General features: G+C 42.6%; 1 protein-coding gene across 2 annotated transcripts; it reads left to right on the forward strand.

Annotated features, from left to right (window-relative positions):
* The first annotated feature begins 1,469 nt into the window (after positions 1–1,469).
* LOC130104509 (multidrug and toxin extrusion protein 1) lies at positions 1,470–18,062 on the forward strand. 2 transcript variants are annotated; one of them, XM_056271078.1, is made up of 17 exons: positions 1,470–1,700; positions 1,912–2,013; positions 2,235–2,303; positions 2,594–2,742; positions 3,643–3,685; positions 3,814–3,858; positions 4,117–4,214; positions 5,018–5,115; positions 5,208–5,321; positions 7,738–7,805; positions 14,312–14,420; positions 14,519–14,594; positions 14,671–14,740; positions 16,372–16,504; positions 16,801–16,895; positions 17,623–17,694; positions 17,772–18,062. In XM_056271078.1, exons 1-17 carry the CDS (start codon positions 1,560–1,562, stop codon positions 18,051–18,053), a joined length of 1,764 nt encoding a protein of 587 aa, XP_056127053.1. In that variant the 5' UTR covers positions 1,470–1,559; the 3' UTR covers positions 18,054–18,062. The 2 variants fall into 2 exon arrangements, with proteins under 2 accessions (XP_056127053.1, XP_056127054.1); XM_056271079.1 differs by having other exon boundaries at positions 1,615–1,700; positions 1,899–2,013.
* The last annotated feature ends 678 nt before the right edge of the window (positions 18,063–18,740 follow it).

Consider the following 18,740-nt stretch of genomic DNA (forward strand, 5'->3'; position numbering starts at 1 on the left):
AGCAATGTTTATTCCCGGGGACAAGAATGTTGGAGCAGACATCCTGTCGAGGCAGGGACTGAGGCCCGGGGAATGGAGACTCCACCCCGAGACGGTGGAGTTGATATGGAGGGAGTTTGGTCAGGTGGAAGGGGATCTGTTCGCCTCTCACGAGAACACTCACTGTCCGCTCTGGTTCTCCCTCACGCATCCAGCTCCTCTGGGACTGGATGCCATGGTGCAGACGTGGCCGAGGCTACATCTGTTCCCCCGATCGCTCTGCTCCCAGGGGTTCTAGAGAGGGTCCGGCGGTACGGGATCAGCTTGCTTCTAGTAGCCCCGTACTGGCCGGCCCAAGTATGGTTTTCGGACATCGTGGCTCTTCTAGTAGGCCCACCCCACCCCAATATTCCACCCTCGGCCAGAGCTGTGTAAGCTGTGGGTCTGGCCCCTGAGGGGGACCAACTCATAAATGCTGGTCTCTCAACTGAGGTTGTTGAGACCATCTTAAACTCTAGAGTCCCCTCCACGAGGAAACTGTATGCATTAAAATGGAATGTATTCAACTTATGGTGCAGAGAACATCAGTTGGACCCAGTTAACTGCCCAGTGGCTTCAGTGCTGGAGTTCCTCCAGAGTCGCTTCTCTGATGGGCTCTCCCCGTCCACGCTCAAGGTCTATGTGGCGGCCATAGCTGCCTTCCACACGCCTCTAGGGGTGGGCACCTTGGGGAGACACCCACTCATAGTACGTTTCCTTCGTGGAGCTTGGAGGATGAGGCCTGTCGTCCAGTCCAGGGTCCCCACGTGAGGATTTTATCTTTAAAGGTAGCTTTCCTGCTCGCTATTACTACGATCTGAAGCCACTGGGCAGTTAACTGGGTCCAACTGAGCGCCTCGTTCCCTGGTTACAGTCATAACCCGAGACATTTTGGCAGTTATGGCATTTTTACCCTTCAGACTTTATCACCTAGGGGTATGCATGGTGAAGCATTATTTAATGTGATGTTGTAAAGTTTTTTGTTTGTTTGTTGTTTTTTTCCTTAACTTTGAAATTATTCCCAATTATGTTTGTGACTGTTTATGATGATGTGTTGTTAAGTTTCCCCCTCCATCCCCCTTCATGCTGTGAACTCCAATCATTGGCCACATGTTAGTTCATATGGAATCACATTGACGTAATAGGGATAGAAATCTGGAACCATTCCGGTTGCTTATGATTCCATTAACAAACCGTTTAGCACTTTTAAAGACTAGCCTAAAGGCTAGCATTAAAATGGCACAACTAAATATATAATATATATTGTTAATCATATCTAAATCTATGTCATCTAATAAAAGTCCTGACTGTAATGGCACATGCTGAACATATTCCTCAAATTCTCAAGAAATGAGAATTGTCTTCAGGTCATCTAACTGCAAAGTTGAACACATATCACAGTTGAAAGTGGCTTCATCTAATCAGTAAGCTTTTAAGATGGTGAAACTTTGCCACATTGACCTGTGAGCAACACAGCTGCAGCAGCAGGATCGTTCCCTGTTGTGTCTCTGGCCTCACTGCAGATCAGGTCGAAGAAGCTCATGGATGTTTCAAGTCCCAGGACTGAAGCTTCGTCAATGGAGCCTAGTTCTAAGATTTTTTGCTGCAGATCCGTGAGACGTTGTATCCCTCTGGTATATAGACAGGAGCTCTACAACATCCTGCGCATGACCGGACCCCTGGTATGAACTCAGCTTCTTTCTCTCACTTATACACTAATATATGCACATAACTATATAAGGATAAAATATTCACATATTCATATTAACATAACAGAAACTTTCACCTCATGTGGTAAGGAATGATTCTGCAAAGAACTGTCATTATTTCCTTTATGGCTTAGTGCTCTCACACACTTCTCATTCACTGACAATTCTCAGGTTGTCATTCCAGGTTGCATCGCGCATTCTGAATTATCTCCTGCCGTTTGTCATAACAATGTTTTGTGGTCGCCTGGGAAACAGTGAGCTGGCTGGTTATGGAATGGCTTCAGCTGTGAGTTTGTTTCAGTCTGCTTATTATTCCTCTTGAGTGTTGCAGTTTGCTTTGTGGTAAATGAAACAATGGTGTATGAAATGCAAATGTTGGCACAGTGTCGTAAAGTTCAGCCATCAGGGGTTTGACATATCATAAGCCCTTGGTTTTGAAGCTAGTGTACTGAAGTAGTTCAGAGCATGGCTGAGAAGTAACTGATGCTTGTTATTCTGATTTATCAGACGATAAACATAACAACTGCAGCTACAGGTGGAGGTCTTGCGCTGGCAGCTGACACACTTATCTCTCAGGTATGAAAATGTGTGTGGATGCAGTGGGGTCCAAAAGTCTCAGACCACACTGGAGAGGATTCAAAAACCTCTAGAAAATGTATTTATTTATTATTTTGTACAGACAGTCAGATGTGTATTAAATTAAGAAAATGCAAAATAAGCATTTTTGAACCCCACTGGAACTCCTGCAATGAAATACAGAATAAGGTTCTACTGAAATTCTGAATTTGGTACCACATGAGACATTTCAGGAATACAGTATCAGTTTAAAGTGCCATGCCTGAGATTTGGTCTTATGTTCCCCTCAGACCTTTGGTGGGAAGAACCTGTGCCGTGTTGGCATCATCTTGCAGAGAAGTGTCCTGATCCTCTTGCTCTTCTGTTTGCCCTGTTGGGCTCTGCTCATCAACACACAACCCATCCTTCTTCTGCTGGGTCAAGACCCAGAGGTGGCCAGGTGATTCAATAAACAAATAAATTTGTAACACTTTATTTTGATGGTCCCTAGACATTGTGTTAACTAAGTAACGTTGCACCTACATGTCAATTAACTCTCATTAAAGTATTAGCAGACAGTCTGCTTAATATCTGCTCACACTTTATTTTGATCGTCCACCAACAGACATTATACTAACTATCTTTGCAAGTATATGTCAAGTTATTCAACTAACCCTACCGAAAGTATAACCAATAAATTACTAATGGTATACACAGTGTATTAAAGTGCTTTTTCTTAACTCGAACAAAATCTTTTGATGTTTATGCTAAAAAAAAGGAAAAATCCTCAAGACAAGATATATTCTCAAAAACATATTTTATGAAATTTTGCAGAAAATCTTGTTTTTATAGATGTTTCGATATTTTTACTGGATAAGGAAAAAAACTGATAAAATGTTATGGTGTGGTGTGCTTAAACTGCAACTAAACCAGGTTTAAACTGCAAGCGAGTCGTCAGCCTAACTCTAGGTTGATAAAAGTATGTGCTGAATGACTTCTTGTTTACCATTAGAATGAATAAATCCTTTTGACTAGAACCAAAAAACAAACAATATTTATGCATGTTAGTATAAAGTTATGTCCCCAAGGTTTTGAGCAAACAAGATAGCGAATGACAATCCTCCCTATCTCTGCAAACATATTTTGCGACTTCCTTTCCTAAATAAATGTCGACAATATTGTTAAATGAGGCGTTTTAATGTGCACAGACACATATTCTAATACTCAATTTAGATGCAGGCCAGGATGGAAATGACTGTGCAGCAGATTTATTCTGCTGTGTGATAACTCGCAGCATTCTTTTTAAAATTATTAATGGTGCCTTGTCCTATATCACAGTAACAAATTTGATCCTTTTCAGGATAGCTCAACTCTATGTGGTCTGTTACCTGCCAGCAGTCCCAGTGAGTCATAAAAAATAGCATCATTTTCCTCTTGCCGTATAATTTACATTCTATGTCTTGAAATATGATACACATATTCACCCCAACTCCAGCCAGCAGTGTTTCCCTTTCTCTCTTTCTTCGCACAGGCTATGTTTTTGCATCAGCTGCAAGTAGCCTATCTCCAGAACCAGGTATGCAATCTTCTTTTGGCAAGTTATAAGTATTGATAAGCACCTTAGCTGAGCTCTTCAAAAGCAATGTTGCATGCAAGATCTTAGAACCTGCAGAGTATCCTATCAAATTCAGCCTTCAACTGTGATCTTTACTGGCAAAGATCTTCTTGCTGTATGATTTGTAAATGTAGCTTCATATGTGTCACTCAATGTAATGTCACAGCAGTGACTGTAAATCCAAAGGATGCTTTAACAGTGGCTGTTTTGGGCCTGTAGGGTGTGATTCTGCCTCAGATGTATGCAGCCATTGCAGCCAACATTGCTAATGTGGTGACAAACTACATCCTTCTCAACTGGTTGAACCTTGGGTTATAGTAAGTCGATGGGCTGTCATCCCTGTCTCTCATTTACACACAATATGTATTGTGTTAGTTAATCATGCAACAGTTATAGACAGTCCGCGAAATTGATTGTTCAAGCGCTGTTTCCTAATAGTTCTGCAATAGGCTACAGGGATTTTTCACTGTTTACTCAGCCTGTTTGAGTGATTCATTCAAACGATTCATTCAAACAAACGGATTCATTCAGCAACGAATCAAGTGACTGTCTGAATCTGAAATTGCATACTTTCATATTATATATAGTAGGTGAAAAACAGTGTATGTTCAAATTTACAGTATTCATAAAACAGTAGGCGAAAAGTATCCGGATGAGATTCTGAAGTGCCCATCTAATGGACACTTTATCCCACGAGGCCTTGGGGAGGATTTGTGTATGGTAGTGAAACGACGTGGGCCATCATCAACACTGATGAGAGATTCATTCATTGTATCATTGACTAAACCGATTTGTTCAAAACACTGATAATTTAGGAACGAATTAAAATGCCATTGTGTGTTCTTTGGATACACGCGACGTGATTCTGCTGTGGCTTTGTTTGGGATTATTTTCTTTGGCTGAGTAAAAATACATGCAGTAACTCACCATAATGTGTCTAAAGTGTCAAATTAAAATGTATAAAAACTATCAAACGCAATCCATCCATAAACCACAGGACACTCATATTCGTGCCTTGACAGTTTTTCATTTGATATTGCTTATATGTCCATTCATTTAATGATGTAGAACTACCGTACCAGTTTTAAAGTCATGCATTTTTCTGGTATTTGTATTTCAGTGGATCTGCTGCTGCCAATACCATATCTCAGATCTATATTTGTGTTTTCCTCTATTTATATATTCGCTGGAAGAAGCTCCACATTCAAACATGGGGAGGTGAGCTTAAACTTAATGGTAAACAATGTTTTAATAAATGCATAAAATACCACTCCATCTGTGTCTGCAGTATCTTTCTCTGCCCACCATAGGCTGGTCATGTGACTCACTGCAGGAGTGGGATGGATATATGAAACTGGCCATCCCCAGTACCATGATGCTCTGCTTCGAGTGGTGGATTTATGAGGCTGGAGGGTTCTTAGCAGGTAATTTCTAAAGGACTAAAGTCAAAAACAAATTATTTGTGCTTATATACAGAAAACACTGTCTGTAAAATGTAATAGCATTATGCATTTTAATAGGCCTAGTCATGAAGAACGTCCTCCAATTACAATGTTTGTTTGTATGTAGTACTTAATGTGGTTTCAGGTTATTAATTTTGGCAGCGGCTATTTGCACTAAGTGAAAATAGCGATATATTCTATTTACACTATATAAAACTAGCGGTTCTTTGTAATAGTTGCAAATAGTTGTTTGATGCTATTTACTTATAAATAGTGGCAGATATTTGCACCTCAGTATTGTTGTACATTAACAGGATGCAGTAATAACAAAGTAAATTACTATATTTATTTAAATTATTAAATGGATGCCCCCTTATTGGGACAATAAAGCCATCCCTACACTTACCCCTACACCTAACTGATAAACACTTTATTATCAACCAGTCGTTAGGCACTTTATTTCCACTTTTCACATATTTTCTTCATTTTTATTAAAAATAAATGCCTTTCCAATCTAATATGTGATGGGAAAAGGGAGAAGAGCAAGTTCGGCAAAAGGCGGATTCGAACTCAGGTCGAAACGTGTCAAAAGCTACTTTCAGGCGCCACACATATGGCCTACGCCACTGTTAACCCTCTGGTGCTCTTCGGTCATTTCTGACCGAAAATTTTTCTGTTTCGAAATGTTAAAAATCACAGCTTCATCGGAATGTTACGAAACTTGGTGAATTCTATTAGCCTGGAAAAACCCAGACAACTTCCGGCAAATTTAGATTTGCTCTGAAAGTTAGTCTGGCAAAGAGCTCATTCAAGCCCATTTCCAATCCGTCGAAATCGAGGCACCAATCAGAAACGTTGGGGCGGGCTTTACACGATGACTACAGCGCTGGGATTTTGTAGCCTACATTACAAAGATGGATGCCGCCATCGAACATCACTCGTTCGAATCAGCTATCGCGTCTGTTTTAAGCGATTTGAACGTTTCCTTTTTGTTAAAAACCGAGCAAAGAACAACACTCGGAGATGTTTCTGCCGCTCTGCATACGTCATCTCCTTCATCGCTCTGATTGGTTTTAGGTCTATCCGCGACGTCTGTTGGTGAAGCCCCTCTGGAAATGATTTGTCTATGACGCTTTGCCAGACCATAACTCAGTTACAACTGAGAATGGTCTGGTTTTAACCAGGCTAGAATTCTATGGCATTGGGTATGTGAACACAAAAAAAAAATAGTAACACTTGTGCTCTTCGGTCAAAGATGACCGACCATAGGAAATGAATGGAAAATTGACAAACACAAATTCTCTACAAATCGGCCACAATGCAGAAAAAACATCAATAGTGAAAAACATAACATAATTAATTAATATAATTAATATATATATAATATAATATATAATATAAGTATTATTAAAATTATTAAAATAATACTAAATTAATAGTATTATTTAAATTAATATGTTTAATAATAATAATAATAATAACAATAATAATGTAAATAATAATAATAAGCTGTGAAAAAGCATTACTGTTTATTTTTTTTATTGAATTGTAATGTTACCTGCATGCTTTCTCTGTATTCAGGTTTGACTGTAGTAATAATGCAAAAACGTGTACACTTCACATCAAATTTTTTTTTTTTTTTTTTTTTTATAAACCATGGAAAAAAGTATTATTTGAGAATTAAAAAAAAAAAACATTCAAATCCACATCATAAAAGTAAGTAATTTGGTCCAAAAACAACTAGAGAATTCACAAGCCTCTCCATAGACAGGCATCTAGTGGTTACACCATAAAATATATTTTCTCTCAACAGATGGCGTTAATCTGACTTCAAAAATTGGATTTAAAAGGTCTGGTCCTTGTATTAATCTGAAATACTGCAATAATTGAAAAAATATTTGTAAAAATTAGGAAAAAATGTTTTTGTATTATTTTCAATGGCAAAAATGGACCATAAATATTGCATACATATTAATAAGTAACATCAAATTCTCTCAAAATACAAAATTAAAAATATTATTGAACAAAAATAAATTGCATTGGTTTTACTGGGATGGAGAAAGTTTAATTTTTAGGTGTCCGGTCACTTCTGACCGGGAAGATAACACGTGTGACGCCGAAACGAAGAGCACCTGAGGGTTAGGCCTAAGTGTTAAGTGGTGTGACCCAACCAGATATTGGTGGGTGGAGTTAGTGTAAATAGCCTTTGCCAACAAGACAGGCTATTTACACTTAGTGCAAATAGAAACTGCGTTTTAATTTTAGCCTTATTTTTCAATCATGATTGCTACAGGAAAATAGAAAAGGCTTGTGTAAAAGCTTTAACAAGAAAGAGAAACCACTTAAATGCAACATTATAATACCATCAAACACATTTCCAAATGTCCGTCTCTTTCAGGGATGCTGGGAGAGTTGGATCTTGCAGCTCAACATGCAGTCATTATGCTGGCTTTTATCAACTACATGGTAATTTAAGCCCCAATATTCCACCAATTATTAAGTTCCAGAAGGAACATGGCATGCTTCTCTTCTCCCAATACTTATCAAACAATGATTTACTTTGTTTCACATAACCAGACAAACAAGTATAGGCTATAAAGAATCATAGAGAATAGAGAACTAATAAATTATAATAAACTAGCTTCACACATATACTATTGTTCAAAAGTTTGGGGTCAGTAAGAATTTTTTAAATTGCGCTTTTACATTAAATTGATCAAAAGAGACAGTAAAGACATTTATAATGTTACAAAAGATTTCTGTTTCAAATAAATGAAGTTTTTTTTGTAACTTTCTATTCATTAAAGAACCATAACTGCATTTCTGTTTTCAAAGAACCATAACTGCATAACTGTTTTCAACATTGATTATAATAAGAAATGTTTCTTGAGCAGCAAATCAGCATATGAGAATGATTTCTGAAGGATCATGTTTCACTGAACACTTGAGTAATGATGCGGAAAATTCAGCTTCACAGGAATAAATTACATTTGGAAATATATTAAAATGGAAAACAGTTATTTTATAATGCGGTGCAGCTGCACAGCAAGCACAGTGCAGGCTGTCTAAGCACGCTGATTGGCTGGGCTGCGGCAACTGCACGAACCTATGACGAATCAGCGAGGACGAGTGAACCTATCAGGGCGCTTCCCGCCTTGCGAGTACCAGAATGGGTGTGGCTGCTGACTATATAAGCAGCCCATTTCGCCATAGGAATCAGGTTAAATCGACTGAAGCTACAGCACCTGGACGTGCAGCGTAATAGCACGGCCGGCTACGCAATACTCGTTATCTTATCTCTCAGTGAACCGAGGATACATTAGTAACCGAGTACGTTCCCTTTCGAGAACAGTTCACTCGTATTGCGTAGCTATACGCTATGGGAAACCATTTTTAAAAGCTGAGCTATTAGCTGATGACTTCGCTCTGACTACCGCCTAGAGCGGATAAGCCTGAGACTTATAGTAGAACTAAAGTCAAAATCCAACGGGGACCGGATGAGACGGGGCCCTCGAAGGGATATGTAGAGGCTTGGGCCCAACAGGGGCAAATACCTCCTATATAGAAAGGACTCGTGCCTGCAGGGCCGGCACTTCCAAGTTGTAAAATCTTACAAATGTGGACAGCGAAGACCAGCCGGCCGCAGCACAAATGTCTTCAATTGGTACACCACTGGACCATGCCCATGAAGAGGCCATGCCCCTTGTGGAATGAGCCCTGACTGACGCCTATGGGGCATTGAAGGCCCATTGAAGCGTAGGCTAAAGAGATAGCATCTACTATCCATCGTGAAAATCTCTGCTTCGTGACCGGGCTTTGGTGCAGCCACCGAAGCATACAAAGAGCTGTTCCGACTGCCTGAAAGGAGCAGAACACTCCTAAATAGACTCTGAGAGCCCTGACAGGGCAGAGTAGATTCAAGTCTCTATTGTCTTCCTACAGGGGAAGAGCCGATAGTGAAATAACCTGGGCTCTGAATGGAGTAGAGAGCAACTTGAGTACATAGCCTTGTCTTGGTTTAAGGACGACTCTGGAGTCGTTGGGCCCAAACTCAAGGCAGGAAGCGTTCATGGAGAGCGCTTGTAAATCGCCTACTCGATGCTAGGGCTAGTAGGAGTGCGGTCTTGAGCGAAAGTGGCTTTAAGTCAGCCGACTGAAGCGGCTCAGGCAGGGATAGAGGGAGGTTGAGGCGGGTTAAGCCTTCTGGCTCCTTTGAGGAAGTGTACAATCAGGTCGCTTTTCCCTAAAGATTGGCTGGCCACAGGAGCATGGAGGGCTGCTATGGGAGCCGCAAACACTTTGAACATGGAGGGGGTCGGGCCCGCGTCCAGCAGCTCTTGGAGAAAGGAAAGTATCGGTGGTACTTCACACGAATATGGGTCTAGGTTCCGAGCTGAGCACCAGCCGGTAAACACTGACCACTTAAGGGCGTAGAGGCGTCTTGTGAACGGAGCTCTAGCCTCGGCAATAGTGTTTAGGACTCTCTCCGGGAGGTCCCTGGGTACCCGTTGAGGGGCCATACATGGAAGGCCCACAAGTCGGGATGGGGGTGCCAGACTGTCCTGTTCGCCTGAGTGAGGAGGTCCTTCCTCAGCGGAATAGGCCAGGGAGCTTTCCCTAGCAGCTGCATCAACTCAGGGTACCATGTCTGGGTCCGCCAGAGGGGGCTATTAAGAGGACTGCACACTTGTTCTCCCTGATCCGTTCGTTGGCCTGAGGGAGCATCGAGACCGGAGGGAATGCGTAAAGAGGGCGGCTGGGCCATTCGTGTTCCCTGTTCTTCGAAAAGAATATTGGGCAGTGAGAGTTGTTTTCTGAGGTGAAGAGGTCAACCTCTGCCCTCCCGAAGACACTCCAGATGAAATGAACCGTCTGAGGGTGGAGAGACCATTCCTTGGGGGGAACATTGTCTCGAGATAGCATATCTGCATCCTGGTTCAGTATGCCCAGTACATGCGCTGCTCTGAGCGAGCGCAGGTTGGCATTAGCCCATATGAGGAGCTGTTTGGCCATGGTGTACAGGTTGTATGACCTGAGACCGCCCTTGCGATTTATATATGACACCACTGCCATGTTGTCCGTCCGGACCAAGACATCGTGTCCTGCCAGGTGTGGGAGGAAGGTTTTTAGTGCTAGAAAGACCACTCTCATTTCGAGGCAGTTGATATGTAGGCTCTTCTCCAAGCTCGACCAGAGGCCGGAGGCAGGCCTGCCCTCATACAGAGCCCCCCCAAACTAAGTTGGAGGAATCTGTTGAAATCACCTTCCTCCTTGAGACTAGACCCATGCTTACACCAGACTGGTAACAGCTGGTGTCTTTCCATGTTGCCAGGGCTTTGATACAGCTGTGGTTTACCCTGATACGTAGTCGGCCGAGCCACCATGCATGAGCCGGGACTTGGGGTTTCAGCCAGTGCTGAAGGGGGCTGCAGTAGGCAGCATACGCAGCATACGCAGTAGGCCTAGCTGAAGTACTGACGATGCAGTGCCCATAAGGCCCGTTCTGAGGGGCGTGAGGGAGCCCGCTTTGAACGAAGCAGCTAGCTGAGTCGATAACTGTTCCCAGGTACGTTATACACTGGCTGGGGGACAGTACACTCTTGGAGAAGTTTATCTTGAGCCCAAGGCATTCTGCGTTCTAGATGACCGAGGAGCTGGGTTTTGTGAGTCTGTGACTCGCCTCTGACTGGGCCAGGATGAGCCAGACATTTTCACATTTGACACTTCGGTGCGGGGGACGTGAGCCACGTTGATCCTTACCGATGTCTCGACCACAGCATTAAAGCGCGGGGGGCTGCGAGCGAATTGTAGCGAGTAACCTCGTTTTATTGTGCTTAATACCCATTTTGACACGTCGGGGATGGCTTCCCAGGCCTTGGCCCCAGTGACTAGGGGTTGAATGAAGTCTGGGGGCGGGCCGCCGTGTATCAGGGACCCGGCAGCCCAGGTGGTTGGAAGAGGAAATTTGCTCTTTTTGTGCTTTATGTGGGTCGCTGTTAAAAAAGCGTTTGTTTGCTGGAGTGTGTAAATTGAAACGGGCCCGTTGATTGCAATCAGAACATCTCCATCCGCCTGAACTGAAGAGGGGGCTGGAAGAAGCATGCGAGCTATTTTCAGGGGTGGTTTCAGGAGCGAGAATTGGCCCCCTTCTGTTCCTTTCTGCTGGATTAGGATGGGTTCCGAGGCTCCGGGTCCAGCGTAAGTTTAGGCCGGGGATCCTGGTGCTTTGGAAAAGGGAAGCGCTTGGCTGGTTTAAAGCGCTGACTGGTTTCAGCCGCTGGGTGGGGCTGAGAGACCGGCGGCGCTGGTTTGGCTGACTGTTGGGTCGGCGCGGTCTTGGGCCGAGCTGGAGCACTTTGGAAGGAAGTGTCGCATGGCCTGCGAAGACTTCTGTGCTTCAGTGAAGCGCTCAGCAAAACCCTTTACCGATGGGCCGAAGAGACCAGAGGTGGAAACCGGGGAGTCCAGGAAAGCAGTTCTGTCTGCGTCCTTAATCTCTGTGAGGTTAAGCCACAGGTGGCGCTCTAACACCACCAGGCTGGCCATGCTTCGTCCAATGGCCTGGGTGGTAGTCTTGGTGCCACGCAGTTCCAGGTCAGTGGCGCTGCACAGATCCTTAAAGGTCTCGTTTTCCGGTGCAGCCTCGTCCAAGGAGCAGACGAGATTAGCCTGGAAAACTTGAAGGACCGCCATAGTGTGCAGGGCTGAAGCAACTTGACCAGCGGAAGTGTAGGCTCGGCCGGCGAGAGTTGAAGTCGTTCTGCACGGCTTAGAAGAATGTGCTGCCTAATGGTGCGTTCACACCGGACGCGAATAGCGCGTCAGGCGCGAGTGATTTCAATGTTAAGTCAATGCAAAGACGCGTTACGCGCGTAAAAAATTCCTGCGGCGCGAATGAGGCGTAGAGCGCGGCGCGGTAGACGCGAATACGCCTCATTCGCGCGTCAAGTTCGCGCGAATGGCGCGAATTGAGCGTCTGGCGCGTTAAGCGGGTTACGCGCGAATGATTTAGTTAGTGTTATTTGTGCATTCACGCGTTTGACGCGAATTCGCGTCTGCCGCCCGAGTTGAAAAATCTGAACTTCTGCGTCAATTCGCGCCGCGTTAACCAATCAGGAGCCTAGCTGCTTGCTGCTGTCACGTGGTGAAGTATCTGGATGCTTCAATAAATTATTTTGTAATATATGACTGTGGTTCTAATGCACAACAAAGCAAATATTTTATCACATAAAACTTGATTTCAATATATGAGACATATTCATTTTGCATTGAATGCTATTTATTCCATATCTAGATTATATGAAATATTATTATAATGTAAAGACCAACATATAAGTTCGTGTCTGGACAGTGATGTGTGAGAGAGAGAGAAAAATCACAGGACAGATTAATCACTTTTGGAGGCTGGCTTCATTTATTATCAAAACAAAAATAAATGACAGATTAGGTGTTTGCGGGCGAGGGTGAACCTCGCGCCGGGCTGTAGAGCGGGCTCGACAGGCATAGCTAGACCACTCGAGGCCGAGGGCTTATACGGCCTACGCTGTCCTCGTCAGCGTCCTCACCATTAGGTCCACCAAACCTAGCTCCTGGAGCAAATTGTGAAACTCCTGAAACCCTCCGGAGGTTCTGGTGGACCCGAGTACAGCGACGATGTCCCCTACGGAGCTGTTTCTGCTCTCCAGAGCATATACGAGCGGTGACTCTCTCGAATAATGCTAATGCTAATGCTCGATAAACATCTAAAAAGATGGCCGCCAACGGGTTTCGAAACTTTCGCCTCCGGATTTCGCCTCTGACGCGCGTAAATTTCGCTTCAAACTTTTGTTTTTACGCGCGTCAATTTCGCCATTGACACGCGAATTAACACAAAGTGGTCAAGCGTCAAACTAGACGCGGTAGACGCGAATTTGACACGCTATTCGCGTCCGGTGTGAACGCACAGTTAGACCTCCATCCAACAGCGGTGGGAGGGTAAAGATGTGCAGCCACCGCTTCCTCCAGGGGGGGGGGGGGGGGGGGCAGTTTCTCATACCCCTTTTCCTCTGCGCCGTCAAGTGTTGAGAGCGTCGCTGAGGTTGAAGTAGGGCGCGTGCCACAACTTTGTGAGCTCCTCGTAGATCTCGGGGAAAAAGGGAGCTGGCCGCTGGCAAGGGGCCTGTTGGCACCTCGGCAGAAACCACTCATAGAGGCGGCTTCTAGCAGGCTCTTCCGGTGTAGACCAGTTGAGACCCAGCTCTTCGGCGGCCCGGGGGCTGACGGGGAGAAGATCGGCGTCGACGCTCGCCCTGGTGCTGCCTTTGTCTGGAGTGAGTGAGGCACGCGGGGACGGACCCGGCGTGAGCTCGCTCACCTCCGAGCGGTCATTCATCCTCTGACCCCGCCGTTTGTTCCTCCGAGGCTCGAGGAGGGCTGGAAACGGGAGGGCGCGAGGTGCGGGGTCGCTCTCTGACATAAAGAGAGCAAGCGGAGAGCGGCATGTTCTCGCAGTAAGAACAGCCGCCCTGAGTGAGTGCAGCTTAGGCGTGTTCAGCGCCGAGGCAGGAAGCACACTCACTGTGCCCATCAGTGCTATGCAGGGAGACCCAGCATGAAACACAGACCGGGCGCGGCATTTGAAACAACGCTGTTTGCTCTTTTGTGAAAGGCTTTCAAAAAGAATACTCTGCCGGATGGCCACAGGGGAACGGGGAACGGCGAACAGCGTTGACGGCGTCGGATTCAGGAAGCTGAGCAAGGTTCGTGCAGTTGCCACAGCACAGCCAATCAGCGTGCTTAGACAGCCTGCACTGTGCTTGCTTTGCAGCTGCACTGCGTTTTTTAAAATAAAGGCTTCAATATTCTTGAGAAAACGTGTTTTCCCATAGCATATAGCTACGCAATACGAGTGAACCGTTCTCGAAAGGGAACGTCCTGACCCCAAACTTTGGAACGGTAGTTTATTTTCTTAACAAGTTTTACTGGGATGTCAGTTTCCATTAGGGATTCAAGGTGCCGCATGTGTACGTGTTGGCAATGCACTTGGAGCTGGAGATATGGCCGGAGCGATCCGCACCAGCAAGGTCTCGCTGACCTGCACAGGTTTACAAACAGCCATATTCCTTTGAGACACATTCATCTTTCAGTGTCTGCTCAAGGTTGACATGTTTTTTTTCTTTTCCTTTATCATCTGGATGCAGCTGTCTTGGCTGTTTTGCAAGGTCTTGTGCTAGTGTCAACAAAAAACGTCATTGGTTTCTTATTTACATCAGACGAGTAAGTATTTTTTTCCAAATCAGAGAAAGATGTTCTTTAGACAGTAATGTACTGAAGATTGTGTCTTATTTTGTAGGCGTATTGTGGCACTCGTCTCCAAAATTTTTAATGTCTACTGTGTGCTTCAGTTCTTTGATGGTCTTGTTGTGAGTACATCGCATTGCTCTTACTTTTTCTGAGGAATTTATTTTATTTCTGGTTTTAGATGGCTGTGTTTTCCAAATGACCTGCAATATATATATATATATATATATATATATATATATATATATATATATATATATATATATATATATATATATATATATATATATATATATATATATATATATATATATATATATATATATATATATATATATATATATATATATAAATATATTGCAGGTCATTTGGAAAACAATACATATATAGGCGGCAGTGGCTCAGTGGTTCATGTGGGTTGTCTACAAACCGGAAGGTTGGTGGTTCAATCCTCGGTTCCACCTGACCAAGTGTCGAGGTGTCCATGAGCAAGACACCTAACCCCGGCTGCTCCCGACGAGCTGGATGGCGCCTTGCATGGCTGCCGTCGCCCGTCGGTGTATGAATGAGTGTGTGAATGGGTGAATGTGAGGCAAATGTAAAGCGCTTTGGTGGCCATTGGGTCTGTGAAAGCGCTATATAAATGCAGTCCATTTACCATTTATATAAATATATTGCAGGTCATTTGGAAAACACAGCCATCTAGAAATAAAAAAGTATCTAAAAATATAGATACACATAATATAATATATGCATATATATATATATATATATATATATATGTATTTATGCATATATTATATGATCATTTCAGTATTTGTTTAGCTCAACTGGAAGAACACACAAACTAATAAAATGTATTGCTTAAAGCTGCAGTCCGCAGTTATTCCTCTTTGTCGCCATCTTTGTTCGAAATATGTAATTGCAGTTATTCGCGGAATTATCAACTTTACGTGAGTTGTGCCTCGACACGGCACAGCGCGGATGAATCCAATGTTTGAGGAGAGTGTGCGGCTGTCAGTCACCGCGCCAGTGTAGATACTGTCATTCAGAATCACAGATTCTACTTTTTGGAAGTAGCCTATGACCAACATAATAATTTAACCGGAAAATGTCATCTGAACAAGCAAGTAACATCCACTTTTGTTCCGACCAACTAAGGGAAAAAAATCATTGCAGTAAATCGAGCTGATTATATCTAACAATCACTTATCATATCATGTAAAACCGTGCAAATTATACTTTGTTCTCAAACTGTTAATGTTAACAACATCAGCATTGCATGACTACATTTAATGCCCTTCAGATATTATCCTTGTTTTCGCATGGGCCCGGTTGCAGTCTCTTTTTTTCTGTTGCCACACCCCGAAGTCTTTTGCATTTTACAACGGGTGAATCTCCAGTTGTCACTGGTGATTGTCATTTGAACCTTTCTGGATCCGCCATCAAATTGATAAGTTTAATTACATCAAGTGCTGTGAGAAAAGACTATAAATCTCCACCTCCAACATCCTCACTCGCAATATAGCTTATACTAGCCGAGACTCCTTCTTTATGTGTACAGATGTGACGTAATGACGCAAAGACATGCTCGAATTTCCCGCGGAAATCCACCAGTACCACTGGAATTAAAAACATTATTAAGCTTATTAATTTTTAACCCAAAAAAGCTACGGACTGCAGCTTTAAATGCACAGTCGCTTTAGATAAAGTCTGTAAATATCTAAATGTATTCTTTTACTCTCTCTTCAAGTGTGTCTGCATGGGTATTCTGTTGGGATCAGGGCAGCAGAAGATTGCAGCCGTTGCTAATTTCTTTGGGTATTACTGCATTGGACTTCCACTTGGCACCTCTCTCATGTTTGCAGCAAAATTAGACGTTGTTGGTTTGTTTTCCATCGTTTTCCTTCATTTTTTCATTCTGTGATCTTATTAACAGTTTAAATTGTCACTTGTTGTACTTGTTGATATTCTGTGAACTTGTCATCTTCTCTAGTCACCATGTTAGCATCTGCTTTATAAATCATAATTTCATTGGGTTGAAGCACGTAGAGAACATGAGTGGACCCAGCACGGGTCCCTGCAGAATTGCATTAATACGTCTCGAGCACAGCATTCATTAAAACATTTCTGTAATGAGATAACAGCTGTCCTAGAGCAATGTCCTCTCTTGCTTTCACAGGCTTTTGGCTGGGACTTCTAATTTGTGTATGTCTGCAGTCCAGTTTTTTCATTGCAGTCATTTTTAGACTCAACTGGGAGAGAGTGACCAAAGAGGTAGGCCACCTTAATTACAGCTCTTGCAAGGCAGCACTCTCGTAATATGACTCTTTTTTCTATTCTTCTTCTTCTACTTAGGCTAATTTAACAGACTCCATTTAAACTCTTTGTAGGCTATACTGTACATTTCAGTCTTAGTTGTGCTTTCTATTTTAGGTTTTTGTAAGCCTTTCACAGTCCATTTTACAGTATTTCCATAATGTGACGTAATTTTGAGTGAAAATGAAGTATGGGACTTGATTTTGTCATTAGGATTAGATCGGATTATTTTATATATCAAAATGGAGCTAGACTGCATTGCTAAAACAATGACTAAATCGTTTTTTTTTTTAAGGAAGTGAAGTGACATGAAGGCCAAGTATAGTAACCCATACTCAGAATTTGTCCTCTGCATTTAACCCATCCGAGTTAGTGCACACACATTAGGAGCTGTAGTGAACACACTGAGTTTGCATTATCTGGGCTAAAGAGATGCGTCTTTAATCTAGATTTAAACTGGTAGAGTGAGTCTGAGCTCCGAACATTATCAGGAAGGCTATTCCAGAGTTTAGGAGCCAAAATCAAGTCCCGTCCTACATTTTTCCTTGTTCGAGAAGCCGTTTCACTCAGATAGCACATTATGAAAGAAAAGACTCACATCTTTCGTTTCATGCTGACTTTAATTAATTTCTGTTCTCATCTGAATTATATAACTAGATATAAAGTTATATACATAACATTTCAGGCAGTGAAACGAGCTGGAAAGAGTAAAATCTCTACAGTGTACCCTGATAGTCTCACTGCGAGGCACAGTGAGGTATGTCTATTGACTTTTACTATATCTGTAACAAAAAACATCTTTGAAAACTGAGCTTGTGTCTTGTCTGCTCTCAGAATGGGGAAGAGTATATAACTGTGAACTCAAATGATCAGGATGGAGAGCCAGACGTGACTCGCGTGGAGGAAAAGCCCACAGCTCTGCTCTCTACCTCTCAGCTGATCCTCAGGAGGGGTCTGACCACCCTCGCTGCTCTTCTCATCCTAGCTGTAGGGATAGCCATCCATCTCATTGTGCCTTTACCTGATGTGTCTTATGCTCTAAGGTCAAATACTACTTTGGAATCAAACTTTACCACGCCGTCAACTCTCATTCATTCAACTTCAATCTCAATCTGAAAACAAGAGTATAGAGCTATATTTTATTACCCAACTTCTAGAAAGTTATACATTTTCCAATACAAAAATTATTGTTGGAGCATTACATACCTAACAAATGTATTATATATATGATAAATTAATTATATTATATTATAGTATATTACATTTTAAATTATATATTTTTAATTGCAAAGACAAACACTGAATAAAAAATATATATTTTGAAATATCTATTTAAAAACATGCAGATTTGTCTCTTTTCTTATTTTTTTGATTTGTAGAAATTATAGATCATTATTTAAATTTATTTTATTTACATTTTATTATTCCCAGCTGGCTGTAGCAGCGATTACTAATGTTTTTGACTCTCATGTTTGACTGAGAGAAAGTCAAGAAAGACATAATCCATTACCTTTTCCCCAGGGATTCATGGGTCAGAGACTCATTTTTAAAGTCACTTTGAATGAAGCAATCCCTGCATACTGGCCATGTTCGTCAGTAATGAGAAAGGAAAATGCCACAATCCCTAGTAAAAATCAGGGATTTGTACCCGTCCTCTGGCATATTAAGCCTTTAGCATGACTACATTAGCATTTCTGATGATAAAAAAATAAATAAATAAGCAATACACTTTTAACATCTATTTTTAAACTTAATGCGAGAGCTAACATTGCAGAATGTTCGATCAAAAGCAGTCTCTGAGTC

This window comes from Rhinichthys klamathensis, unplaced genomic scaffold (assembly GCF_029890125.1).
Source record: "Rhinichthys klamathensis goyatoka isolate OS25496 unplaced genomic scaffold, OSU_Roscu_1.1 h1tg000311l_1, whole genome shotgun sequence".
NCBI lineage: Eukaryota > Metazoa > Chordata > Actinopteri > Cypriniformes > Leuciscidae > Rhinichthys > Rhinichthys klamathensis.